General features: G+C 36.5%; 1 protein-coding gene across 2 annotated transcripts in view; it reads right to left on the bottom strand.

Annotated features, from left to right (window-relative positions):
• Positions 1–4,195: 4,195 nt before the first annotated feature.
• FBXO40 (F-box protein 40) overlaps positions 4,196–14,528 on the bottom strand; it is a 476,342-nt gene continuing 466,009 nt past the window's right edge. For both annotated transcript variants that reach the window (XM_044071075.1, XM_044071074.1), the window contains exon 5: positions 4,196–4,841. In XM_044071075.1, the coding sequence (XP_043927010.1) occupies positions 4,647–4,841 (195 nt within the window). In that variant the 3' untranslated portion in view covers positions 4,196–4,646. The remainder of the gene's footprint in view (positions 4,842–14,528) is intronic.

Here is a 14,528-nt window from a genome sequence, read left to right as displayed (position 1 = left end):
CTATCATGCAAACAGCCATGGACAGGTTTGTGCCCTGGATGTTTTCAGTTAGGTCCTAATCCTGTGCCTGGTTACTGTCTTTTGCATCAGTAATATCATATGGACCTATTACAGCCCTATACATATGCATGTATTTATACACATGCTAATGATGTCTATTGTCACCACCCTGGTAGCACCAAGCTCATGTCTCCAATCCTAGCTATTTCAGTATTTGCAATCCTTTGTTTGCTTGCTAGTAATTAGCCAAATGAAACAACCCTTCCATCCTCCCAGGACTGGCAGTCAAGTATTGGCCATTCATGCCAATCTCCCCTCCATGGCTGTTAGCTGCTAGAGCTACTATTCAAATGGGTCATGTTGGCCATAGTTAGGGCTTATTTCTTCTTGGCCACAGAAGTGAGCTTAAAAATCTGAAAATAGTTCTTGACAGTGGTTACCCTCTACCTGCTACCTCAACTCAAACCACACCCAACAACATAAGCAATACTTTAAGCTAATGTATGCCCAGAACTGAAATTATACATTGTATATATTGAATATAGAAAATCAAATTATAGCATTTGGTTGTGCAATCAATGTTACTGCCTTAAACTGTCATAACCATTTGGATAATACCTTAGTCTACTGTCTATCAATGTGATTTAGTATATCTAAAGAAACTGTTGCAGAAAAGAGGAAAATCCCAGGATGCAAAAATCTCCCTTACCAGCCTCAGTAAGAAGCTGAGATCCCTCATAAAATCCTCCAAAGCTAGTTACGAAAATAAAATTGCCAAAGATTCCAAAGACAACCACAAGGCATTCTATAACTATGTCAAGAATCTAAATGGCAATGCTCAGATCTGCTCTGAGCTACAACAGAATGTAATTAAATATACTGATCCCAAGGATATTGCCAGTATCCTGGCAGATCGATTCAGTGCCAACTTCATCCCCCTCTCACCCCCTAAATGGCCCATCTCAATACCGGAAGATTGCCAAATTCTGGTAATAAGGGCCACACAGGTAAAAACCGCACTCTCCAAAGCTAAGAATACAGCATCCATGGGACCAGATGACATCCCGGGCTGTGTAATACATGAACTGCAAAATAAACTGGCACTTCACCTAAGTGTCATGTTTAATCATACCCTCACCTCAGGCTTCATGCCCACTGAGTGGCGCACAGCTACAGTTATCCCACTCCACAATGGGGGATCCAACTTGGATCCCGGAAACTACTGCCCCAATCAGTCTGATGAGCCTGATCTGCAAGGCCATGGAACGTATCATCATGGAACTTATAAACAAAGACACCGGCAACCTTAAAACACTGGACCCCACCCAGTTTGGGTTCATGAAGGGCGATCCTGTCTCCTGAACCTGAATGACTTCTTTGAATCAGCCTCCAGAGCTGTGGACGAGGGTAAGGCAGTCCACACAGCCTATCTGGACCTCGCCAAGGCCTTTGACACCATCCCCCACTCTGGAATCATAGATAAACTTACTAAGCTGGGCATTAATCCCTAGATTACTCGATGGGTTGCCAACTGGCTTACTGACAGAACCCACACTGTAAAAGTAGCTGACTCCAAATCCAGCTCCAGGCAAGTGACAAGTGGAGTACCTCAGGGTTCAGTCCTGGGACCTCTCCTGTTTGGCATCTACTTCTCTGAAGTACAGGCCAACACTAAGATACTCTGGCTAACAAAGTTTGCAGATGGCTGCAAACTGGGAGCCATTATTGAATCCCCAAATGATGTTGATACTCTACAAAAGGGCCTTACAGAAACAGATGCTTGGTGCCAGAGCCATGGGCTCAAGCTCAATGCCAAGAAATGTATAGTTATTCCCTTTGGGAAAAAACATGTACCCTTGAATTACCACATAGGTGGCAGTACACTAAACACCGAAAGTATGATAAGAGACTTAGGGACACAGGTGGACAGTGGTCTCACCTTCAATAACCACATCCCCACAACAGTCAGGAAATCCTTCTATGTGGCACACCTCATCACGAAGGGCTTTTCATCCAGAAAAAAGGAAGTCATTGTCCCACTGTACTCATCCCTCATTAGACCCATTATAGAATACAACACCCCATTTGGTATGTACCTCTCAATACATCTGCAACAACTGGAAAGGCTGCAGAAATACCTCACTAAAAGAATCACAGGCCTAAAGCAGATACCCTATGCTGATCGCCTTAAAAAACTCCAGCTATACTCTGTCGCATATCGTCTACTCTGAGGCGATCTCTGCTTAACATACAAGGCCATGTCAAACCCAGAGCTGTTGGACATGCTACACTTAAAGAAATCCCAATCTCTCAGAGCCACACTAAAAAAGGAGGTCATTGTCCCACTGTACTCATCCCTCATTAGACCCATTATAGAATACAATGCCCCATTTGGTATGTACCTCTCAAGACATCTGCAACAACTGGAAAGGCCGCAGAAATACCTCACTAAAAGAATCACAGGCCTAAAGCAGATGCCCTATGCTGACCACCTTAAAAAACTCCAGCTATACTCTGTCGCATATCGTCCACTCCGAGGCGATCTCTGCTTAACATACAAGGCCATGTCAAACCCAGAGCTGTTGGACATGCTACACTTAAAGAAATCCCAATCCCTCAGAGCCACACGCTCCATGGATCTAAACCTTGTCATCACAATAAACAAAACATGCTGGAGGGATAGGTTCCTGACCCAGAAACTCCCCATACTCTGGAATAGACTGCCCATACATGTCAAGCAGAGAACCTCTTTGGCCCTCTTCAAAAGGAACCTTGATGATTGGATGGGAGAAAGGAAATTCACCCCAGGGATCACGTCAGTCACCCTGCTAGACAGGGGTCCAGGGAAATAAATAGTGTGGGAAGAAATAGCCAGGGAATTGTTATGGCTAGGCTTGTATAGACCCTAGGGCCGATAGCCTAATACCATCCTATGAACCTATGAATCTACTCAGAATTTGTCAAATTAGTTTGTCTTTGTTGATACTGTTTCTATCTAAACTTTTTCCCATGACTTTACTGATATTGTTTTATCTAAATGATTGGTCTTAATATAACTGTAATATTGTATAATATACGCAACTGTAAATCAAGCTACATGGTTGTATCCATTCATACTGTACAACCTAAAGCTGTTACTACCAATATGAAAGCTTTGTATTCTTGCTTTTAAGGACCTGGGTCATTATGAAAGAGGGCCTTTGTTCTAGCTCACCTACCCATTCAACAAACAGGAATAAAATCAAATAACAGTGAGATGTCACTTAAATAGGTTCATAGGTTAGTACTAGGCTAACCACCTTAATTTCTTATAGCAGTAAAACAGAAGTACCTATGATATCAGTTTCAAACTGTCATTATACAGGTATAAGATTGCTAACATTATGTACTGTTAATCACTGCACAGCTGGGTGTCAGTAAAACATGAACATAATTAAAGCCTGGAGGCAGAAATTACTTAGGGCTTGCATAAAATGAGAAATATCATCTTTCAATAAACTTTTTAGCTTGCCTTCTCAGGATATCTACCCCCTCATCATGCTCATAGCATTTCATCTGTATTGGATGCTCTGTAGGATCCATTGCACCCCCCCCCCTAATCTGAACATTATAGCATTCAAATCTTGCTGAGTCTTTCCATCCTAGTGATTGTACCCCTCCCCTACCCTTAGACTTCTGCATATGGCAGAGTTATTCTGGCATCGTCAGTCTACAGCTTATATGGGAGTTGCAGTAGAGGATCTCCTTCTGAGGAGGGCTAATTGCCTCTGCCTTTCTACTATTACTTTCCCTTTGGGTGTGTGTTACTTTGGAAAGTGATAACATTATATGGAAGACCTCTGATATGCTGCCCTGGTCTTCTGGAATCTGGCCTATAGTCTATTATGAAAGGCAACATATATGTCACATGTATGGTAATATGATAAGTAGTAATAACATGGCACCATTTTAGGATAGTACTTGTTTCACACTGTACAGTGGTCTAGTGCTGACCATCCTAGGTTATAACAGGGGACATTATTAAAAAGGCACACGATGAGTACAATTTGAAGAGATCACCTGCCATGAGCACGTGGGGTCCATCTCAATCACTACTAATAAAAGTGAAAGGAAGGCAAGCAGAAAGAAAGGAAACATGCAGGATAAGTTGTTATGTCCTCAAAGGTACCTGAAAAAAAGCAGACGTACATAGTGAAAACATTAACAATGGCATTATTTAGTTTACATAACTGTATAAACCAAAAATTTGCATTAACATTCATAGTTCCTAGTTGAAGGTCTGTACTTATTATGCTGTTTTTAAGACTTGAAATTTACTCAGGAAACATCCACCAGAGTTTTGAAAACAAAAAATGGTATGCATTTCAACATTAGTGGCGCAATGATTTACGCAGCTTCTAGATCATATGTGTTCTCAAATGATAAAATTGGTTCTAAACATTACAAAGGATACTTTTAGCAGCTCAAACTCTGAACATAAAGTATAATGCAATAAAGAACAATATATAATACCAAAACCTTCCGCACCATGCTGCATTTCTTCTGTCTCTGGTAAGTCAAGGCAATATTATCCTTCTAGAGTCATCACAGTCTTTCACAGATGGTGTTTCAATGTTGTATTACATACTAGAACTTGAAATAATGTACTACATATGCTTAAAAAATGACACTAAGTTTTCATTCTCATTCAAGTTCTGTTCATGCATTCCAGTTAAAGGGAATGGCTCTTGTCTGCAATCAGAAGTATAGAAAGTACAGGTCTTCAGATGTTCAGCAGTGGAAGGAACATCTGCTATTAGCCAGTTGTCAACTGTAGAAAAATGGGTGCTGAATGTCCAAATCTAGATTTAAAAAAGAAAGATCTCAAATTATTGTGGGCAACATAGGGGAATATAAACTCAAGAGTTAATACATTAAACTAATTAGTTAATATACTATTATTTTAGCAAGACTTATGCACCTCATTAAACAGTACAGTTTTAATTGAATCATTCACTCACCATGTTAATGTTTATCACTGCATTCATGGTACTAAGTAATCTCCTCATATAATGACCAGACAATTCAGTAAAGAGCACATAAAAGTCTTACATGCAGTGAAAAATGCACTTTCAGCAGTTTCAGTGATAAACATGAAATCACAGCTAACAAAATATGTAGCCTGAATTATATTTATTATAACTCTATTTGTGTTTACTTAGAAACATTACTTGAGTAATCGGTGTGAGCTGTGAGAGTAAAAGGACTGTATAGACAGACCTTTTTATCCCATAGGAAAAGTTATCATGTTGAACTAGGAGCACAGCTGTACCACTTAGTGGTAAATGATAGTAAGGTCTGATTTTTTAGGAATTAATTCATGAATAATTCTTGGATCCACAGCATATTATGTTTCTGTTATGGGAGTGCTACCTTGGTAACTATACTGACTAAGCAACAGTGGTGTCCAGACAGGCAAAATGTCTTACTGTGAGATATTATATATCATTACAGTTATGCATTGGATTGAACCTTTGACACTACCATATGGAGTGAGCAGAAAAGAAAATGGCAAAAATGCATGAAAAAAGGATTTCACACAGTGTTACAAGCTCTGTAATAGTAGCCACAATATGTATAATGTAGGTTTGGTCTTCCAAGGGCTTATGTTTAACCCTAGAACACTGCTGTGATGGGTAAATTACAAAGGCAGAGTGCGTCATCATTCTATCTATGCATTTTTTATTTATTTACTTATACAATGTTGACTAGGTTAGTCCCACTAGGTCAAGACCTCTTTTCAGGGAGACCTTAGGTGGTATTTATATTCACTTGAGGAAATTTGATAAGTGTTGCAAGATGTTTTGCATCCATCTGAGATGCCACTAGAGCTGGCTGAAGGGGATGTCAGTTTAACTTTTCATCTGAAGGGTAGCACACACAGGACTGCAGCACCCCCCTTATGCTACACTCCACTGTAATCATTTGAAAATGAATACATCTTCTCATCTGAAGAGCAGCACACACAGGACTGCAGCACCCCCCCCTTATGCTACACTCCACTGTAATCATTTGAAAATGAATACAACTACCTGATGGGGGAATAGGGCCCATAGCCTTCAGATATGCCAGCAACAAAGGCAAGTGTGCTACCAACTGTAAAATCAAAAAACAAATATAGGCTATCTATTATGGAGTAGATTACCCGAATGACTGTCCAAACCCAAAGGAGTGGCAGTTTCTTCTTGGGACCTACCAGTAAAAAGAAAAGGCCTTTTTGTTCAAAGTAATCCATTGTTGTATTCTTGTAGGTATTTTGCAGGCAGACAGCTAACCAGAGTAGAATGTATGCATTTTCAAATTCAAGTAATAAAAAACACAAAGCAATCCTTCTTTGACCTTTAAGTTGTCTGGTTTATTCAAAGTAATGACTGTTTTCATCTATCAGATTTCATCAGATACAATACAGGAAGAAATATTTGCATATCGGGTAGTAATAACCTAACATTAAAAGAAGCCCTCACTTTAATGATACCATACTACTAATGTCTGCTCTTCTACACCTTCATCCTAGTATCTGACACATACTGCTATTTATTTCCCTACTAGTGTCCTTCCATTACATTTTCATATCTCTGATAATAAACAACTCTTTCTCTTTCCATGTCCTTAATTTTATGCCTCTTAATATAATTCTGTTCTCAGTCTACTCTTTATCAGCTCCATATATCATTAGAAATATACTCAATATTTTGAGTGACTATATATTACATTACTAGACATAGGCTATTGCAACGTATAATGCTACTTGCAGTACATATTGTATTCTTGATCATAATTTTTCCTAGGAATATTCTGTAAATTCATTTCAGTCTGTTGTGGGGCTCTTATCCTCTTACATATAAGGTACCTCCTAATCTACTGTAACGAGTTTGATCTTTTGTGGGTTCCCTGCTTATCAGCTGTTATAAAATGTTTTTTTATGTGTGCTTGTGGAGCTTTTCTCCATAGTTCATTGCAAAATATTTAATCTGTTGTGGGGCTTTTCTCCCCTTGTATATAATTACTTATAAGCTATTGTAAAATGTTTTTTATGTGTATTTGTGAAGTTTTCTCCCCAACCCATTGTAAAATATGTAATCTGTTGTGAGACTTTTCTCCTCTATGTATTTACTTATCACCTATTGTGGTGCTTTTCCCCCCTTGTATATAACTGCTTATCAGCTGTTATAAAAATTTTTTTATGTCTCCTTGTGGAGCTTTTCTCTCCAATTAATTCTAAAATGTTTAATCTGTTGTGGACTTTTCTCCTCTTGCATATAATTACTCATCAGCTATTGTTTACATGTTTTTTGAATCTGTTGTGAAGCTTTACTCCCCAGTCCTCTACTGAAAATAGGCCATTGACTCAGTCAGACCATAGGAGAAATAAAAAATAATTTCAGAGAAGAAAATTCTGACAAGCATGGGACTTAGACTAGAACATATTACAGTGACACTCACTACCTTGCCCACTAATAATCTCTATGCTCTGTAATTAAATCAGTTTTTCACCCACTAAATACTGGCTTCATTAAATTTCATTAAATATTTTTTTCCCACTGTTTATTGTATTCAATTATATTCAGTTGCATAACATGGTGATAATTCCTCAAATGAAGCAGCATGAACGCATTTGCTACATTAAGGTATATACTCCAGTTCCTATCAATTCAGTGGAAAATCAGTTCATCGAACGACATTTTCAGTGCAATTACATCGAACATGCCATTTGCTGAACTGTCCATATTGAGATCGTGGTACAATGAGGGGGATTGGGAAATTTGCCCTTTCCCCACTGTAGTCAATCTCGGAGTCCGTATATATAATTAGCCTCCTGCATGAGGGGAATTCGATAAATGGCATTTTGATGAAGTGATATAGACCCATATATTCTGCATGCTGTCAAGCCCAAGCCCACTGTTATTTCAAAGAAAACTTTTTTGTTAATTTTGTTTATAATGGAAATGACTTTAAAAGACAACAAAGCGGAGATACTACTATTTGCTATTAAACTATCTTTTAACTGAAATGACCTTTAATATATAAAGCATTAGAGGTAAAGATTTTTTGAGATAAGTCTGAGAACTAGATAAGAGCAATGTAGGATGTACTATGAATGGATATTCTAGTTAAGAGAATGGACCTTTGTCAAAGCTCTACTGGTCCTGATCAAGGACAGTTTGATCAGTCATCTATGTCTGTTTTAATGTATATTCTTTTTACTAAACTTTTGTAAGAAACATATCAAGATGTACATGAAAAACAAAATAATGTATTCAGCATATACATTGCCCCACTGTACTCATCCCTCATTAGACCCATTATAGAGTACAATGCCCCGTTTGGTATGTACCTCACAAGATATCTGCAACAGCTGGAATGGCCACAAAAATACCTCGCTAAAAGAACCACAGGCCTAAAGCAGATGCCTTATGCTAACCATCTAAAAAAACTCCAGCTATACTCTGTGGCATATCGTCTACTCAGAGGCAATCTCTGCTTAACATACAAGGCCATGTCAAACCCTGAGCTGTTGGACATGCTCCACTTAAAGAAATCCCAATCCCTCAGAGCCACACACTCCAGGGATCTAAACCTTGTCATCACAATGAACAAAACATGCTGGAGAGATAGGTTCCTGACCCAAAGACTCCCCATACTCTGGAATAGACTGCCCATACATGTCAAGCAGAGCACCTCCTTGGCCGTCTTCAAAAGGAACCTTGACGATTGGATGGGAGATAGGAAATTCACCCTGGGGATCACATCAGTCGCCCTGCTACACAAGGGATCCAGGGAAGTAAACATTGTGGGAAGAAATATCCTGGTAATTGTTTGGCTAGGCTTGTATAGGCCCTAAGGCCGATAGCCTAGTAACAACCTATGAACCTATTATACACAGTTACTATCTTTTACAGTAACTATTGACAATGTTATAGTTTCTTGTTTACATATATATTTAATTTTATTATTCTAAAGTATTTTAAGTTAACTATTAACTATCATATTTCAATTTTATCTACACAATTTCCTCCTATCTTAAGTCACTTTCCATTTTCACCAGAAACAACAAGGTTTATTTCATAATACCCAATAACTTCTTTCTACTCCTATTTTAATTTTCTTATCTCCCACAACATTATACATTTTTATTGAACCTTCTAATTAATTTATGTTACCTGTAGGTCCTCTATGTTGTACACCACATTACTTTCTATTGTTTAGAAACAGCTGATTTTATTACTTATAGTAATAGAGTTATGTTTGTCTTTTGTTACCCCCTGTCACCTTAATACAAGAAGCCTATGTCAATTCAATTATCTTCATTTCTCCACACACACACACACACACACACACACACACATATATATATATATATATATATATATATATATATATATATATATATATATATATTGATCTACTTCATATGTTCGACACTTCAGAATGCCGAATTTCATATGGCTGAGATCATATGATCGACTCTTGAAATGTCTAACATATGAAATACAAAACTAAAAAACAACAAACACTTACCTAAACACTGCTAGTAGGGGAGCAATTCCCCCCTGCACCCCCTGTGGGGGGCTCTACCCCTTACCCCCCGTAACTTAAATATACCAACTCTGAGATTGCACTACAGTGCAGGAATGGAAATCTTTCCATTCTGCACTGTATGGAGATGCCGGTTCCACATTGTCAGCATTTCAAATGTTGATCATATGGTTTCGGCCATAGGAAATTCAGCATTTTGAAGTGCTGACAATGTAAAAGGGACTAATATATACATATATATATATATATATATATATATATATATATATATATATATATATATATACATTCATACATATGCGTATCGGGTGGGGTATTTTATTTTCATTCAGCTGAAAAATTTGCATATTAGATCAACATCAAGCTGCTCAAGTTACCAGCATCTAATGTCTTTGTTTATCTTTGTTATATAACCTAGTGTTTTAAAAACATCTGTGTGAAATATGTATTTGATGATCACAAATATGTGTCCAGTTTAATTCCATATCTCCTGCTATTCTCCATCTGTTTATAAAAAAACCTTAATTTCTTACTTATCTTTTCTCTAATGCATTCCTCATAGAATCACCTTTCCTTTATAAAAAACAACATAGATTAATATTCTCCTTTTTTGTTATATTTCACCATGTTTCCAATTACATTATTCTAGATATTTTATTATTATTCTAATTCTCTGACTTCTTGTCTTGCTTTAGTATTTGCAACTTTCCACCCTTTAGCAAGTCTTCACAAATTCATCTTTCTTGTTCCTTCACATTTGGGCCCCTTTTCTAACTCCTAAGCATGACTAGAGCTATTTCCTCTCATTTGGAATTCTCATCCACTGTATAATGTCATTCGCTGACATATGTGCTATATAGGAAGGATGCTGCATACTTCTTGTTGTTTTCCTGCCAGAAGTCTAGTTGAAGCTGTTCGTGTTCCTTGATTACCCTGTATATAATTTGTAATATGTACCTTTTATTTTACCCTCATGTTCCTGCAAATAATTATCACAGCTATAATTGTCTTGATGGCATTTATTCTACCTGTTGTGCTTATGCTGAAAACGTGTTTTGATAAAATTCCCTTCACATTGTCTGCTAATAGTTGAATAAATGTAGTACTATAATGACAACATTTTACAAATATTAAACATAAGGGTAACATTGTTTACTCCTCCACAGTGACCTACTTCTCTGCCTTTTCTTAGTCTCACTGTTAGCTCCTTTTCATTACACATTACAACTGAATATCTCCCTAAATTATTAAAATGATTTAAGACTCTCTTGAGGTTCACCTACACATTCTCAGCCTGTAAATCATAATCATTTGCAAGCATTCTAAACCATGCTTTACTTTTACTCTCTGATATGCCTTACCTAGTTCTTCTCATTATGTTATTGCCAACTCCTCATTTAATGAGAGACATAAACATCCTGCCAAGGGAACCCTTGCCTAGTTCATCTCACTGTGTTAATTTCCTTAGTTCTGACACTCTTAACTAGAATATCCATTCTTAGTTCACCATACACTGCTCTTATCTAGTTCTCAGACTTATCTCAAAAATCTTTACCTCTAATACTTTATATATTAAATGTCATTTCACTGAAATCATAATTTAATAGCAAATAATAATATCTCACCTTTGTTGTCTTTTAAAGCTATTTCCATTGTAAACATAATAAAAAAGCATCCTGCAGTTATCTCTTCCTTGTCTACCTATAAGAAATTATTTTTGTCCATGTTGTATTCATTTTGTTAATATATCATCTAGTCTATCAGCTATCAGCATTGCTGTTATTTTATATTCAAGTTTACCTGAACATTTAAACCCTCTTTTTATTTAGGTAGCCTTATTAGTAGTAATGTGTTCATTGGATTTGTAATTTGTTGAGTATTGCTTATTTTATAAAATGGATATGCCAATTCCTTATAAACATTTTCAACTTCATTTTCAGGTTAGATTATATTGAAAAAGAACTATGCAAACTGGGTCCAACAAAGCACAGGGAGGAGATGGAATAAGTAATAATGACCTGAGAATACTTCAACAAGAACTTGTAGTACCATTACATCTGTTATTAGGCTGTGTAAATATGGAGAGATTCCTCAAGATTGGAGACATGCACTTATTAAACCTGTCTTAAAGAGAAGGGGGAGTAGGACAAACCCAGAGTCATACAGACCATTAAGTCTATTTTCATGTTGTGGAAAATAATAGAGAAGGTAGTACTGGATACATTATTGTCAGATTTGGAAAGGCTAGGACTTGAAACCATATATCAGCATGCACATGTTGAAAATATTATCTATTATGACCTGTAACATGATTTTCTATAATATAATAACAGCAATGAATGAAAAATTGTGCTGTGATGTAGTTCATATAGATTTAACTTCAGAATTTGACAGGGTCATGAATTAGAACAACTAAGTATTGATGTACTGTTCATAAGATGGACAGCTGCATGGATTACAAATAGGACATGACAAGTATCATACAGTAATTGGACAGGTGAAATTCTTGGGTACAGTTAGGGTGTCCCACAGGGCTCTGTCCTACGCCCCTACCTGTTTAGATTGCATCCTTCAGATCTGTCTTTTTCATCTGAGGCATTCAACAGTCTGTATGCAGATGACTTGAAACTGTGAAAACTGATTACATTTATTACAGACAGGACATGTCTGCAAAAGAAGTTGACTAAATTGACCATTTTGACACAGGAGAATATGCTGATAAATACATCAAAATCTTAGCATAAGAAATTTGGGAGACATAAATTGAAACACAAATACTCAATACAGCACCAGTGATTGAAACTGTAGAATAATTTAAGACTGGGTCTATGGGTAGACCCAGCTTTGAGTTTTTCTAATCATATTAGTCAATTGGTTAATGATACTTATAGACCTATAGGTTGTATAAAAAGATTTATAAAGTCTAGGAAATCAGAAATGATGAAGCCATTCTTTGTTAGTTACATTAGACCCAACCTTGAGTATGGAATAACAATATGGAAACCAGCAAAAATATACCAAGGACATCCACGGATGTGAAAACTTGAGTTATTGTGAAAGACTAAACTATCTCAACTTGTGCAGTGTCTCTTATAGATATTTAAGAGGGGACCTTATTCAAGTATATAGGGCATTTACAGACTACCTCTGGGAATATCTAATGTTATTAAAAAGTAATAGAATCATCAGGCAGCCTATGCAGAAGATTTTATATGAATGACAAGTGTACTAATTGGTTCTATGAGAGAACAGTTGATGCATGGAAAAGGCTACCAAATTACATTAAAGCAAGCACTAGTTTAGACATTTTTAACAACAGCCTGGACACATTATGGGAACAACTGTTTTTGCATATTGGCAGACTAGAAGGGTGTTAATGCTCATGCTTTGTGTGTATGTATGTATAGATTTATAAAATTCTAGTAGTAATCACTGTTTTCCACTTTCTTTACTTACATATATTTTTTCTATCACTTCCTCTACTTGTGTTACCACTATCTGTGTACCTAGACTATTTTTTTCTTTTCATATTATGATTGTATTAATAATTTCCCAATCCTGTTCCTTAATTTCCTTGCTTAATTTTGCATTGTATACTTCCTTATTGATTTTTAAATTCAATATTGTATCTTTCTTATATATTGTATCTTCTTTATCTTCTACTGCCTGTAAAGGACATTCTTTCCTTTACTCTTTAAATCTCCATGCCATGCTGATCTTTCTCAATCTGCCTGCCAAAACCATCCTTTATATACAATTAGTACTTTCACCTCTGTTAAAATTAGTTGTGCTAACATAGATCTTACTCCTTTTTATTATTTTACGCAAACATAAATGGCTCTCGTTCCTTGCTTTTGTTTGTATCACTCAACTTCTATAGCTTCTTCCTGGCCTAATCATAGTTGAATTTTCTATGGCTATTCCTTATCATTAACTAAATTTCTTTCTTTTTCTTTGTTTCTATTCTTCTGTAATTATTGTCCTTCTTAATGCACCATTTACTTCATCAAAAGATTAATTCCCAAATCTTGTTTATCCATTTCATTTACCTTTCTTGTTATACAAGTAATTTTCTGTTTTAACTTGTGATATTTCTCTCCATTTATAATGTGATCCTGCTGTGCAGTTTTTTTAGTGTATTTTACCTCACTTTGCTCCCAAGCTGCTTACCAAACATCCCTCCATGTTTTTGGTTGGTTGACCTATGCATTGCCTGCCCTGCCTTTCACCATGGAAAGAGTCAGCCAAGAGGTAACCATTAAGGGTGGTATAATATTTTGAAGAAAACCAGACCAGAAGGCAGAGAGTCAAGGACCAGGCCTGTTGGAAGATGCCACATAAGCAGGCCTTAAGGTACAATTTTTAGTTTTAAACTTTCTGAAAAATAAACGTCATCCAATTGCAATTTCTTTAATTTTCAATAACATGACCTGATTTATTTTAAAATGCATGGAAACATGTAAAATGAAACTAAATGAAGCTGTTTTAATAAGATTTTAAAGTAAACACCTGTTTTTGTATTTACACTTATTTTTTGAAATTCAGTTGTATGAAATCATCATTAACTGAAGGCATTTAAACATGAACTGCTGTCTTTTAAAGTGTCTGAAGAAGTTGCTTATAGTAGAAATGAAAGTGCTAATTTTATTTCTGTTTTGATTGAATAAAGTGTGGTCTTCATGGATAAATGGGCTTAGAACATTGTATTTTACATTTTTTGTATCTCACTGGAGTATTAACATTTCCTGTCTTCTGGTCTAGTTTTCTTCAGTTTGTGTTTTTTTGGCTTATTGGTGGTTTGGTTTGGTATTTTCTTTATGTTGCTCTACTCTCCCTGCAAATGCAACAGTGGGCTACCTGCAAGGGGCTGTGCAATGACAATCACACTGGACAGTCCCTCTGCTTCTGTAAGGAAAAATCCTAGCAAGCTATCCCACTCCCTGCTGTAAAGC

The sequence above is a fragment of the Protopterus annectens genome, chromosome 5.part0 (assembly GCF_019279795.1).
Source record: "Protopterus annectens isolate FY-2018-M chromosome 5.part0, PAN1.0, whole genome shotgun sequence".
NCBI classification, from domain to species: Eukaryota; Metazoa; Chordata; order Ceratodontiformes; family Protopteridae; genus Protopterus; species Protopterus annectens.
Note: the sequence above shows the minus strand (reverse complement) of the source record. Positions and strands in the feature narration are given on the sequence as shown.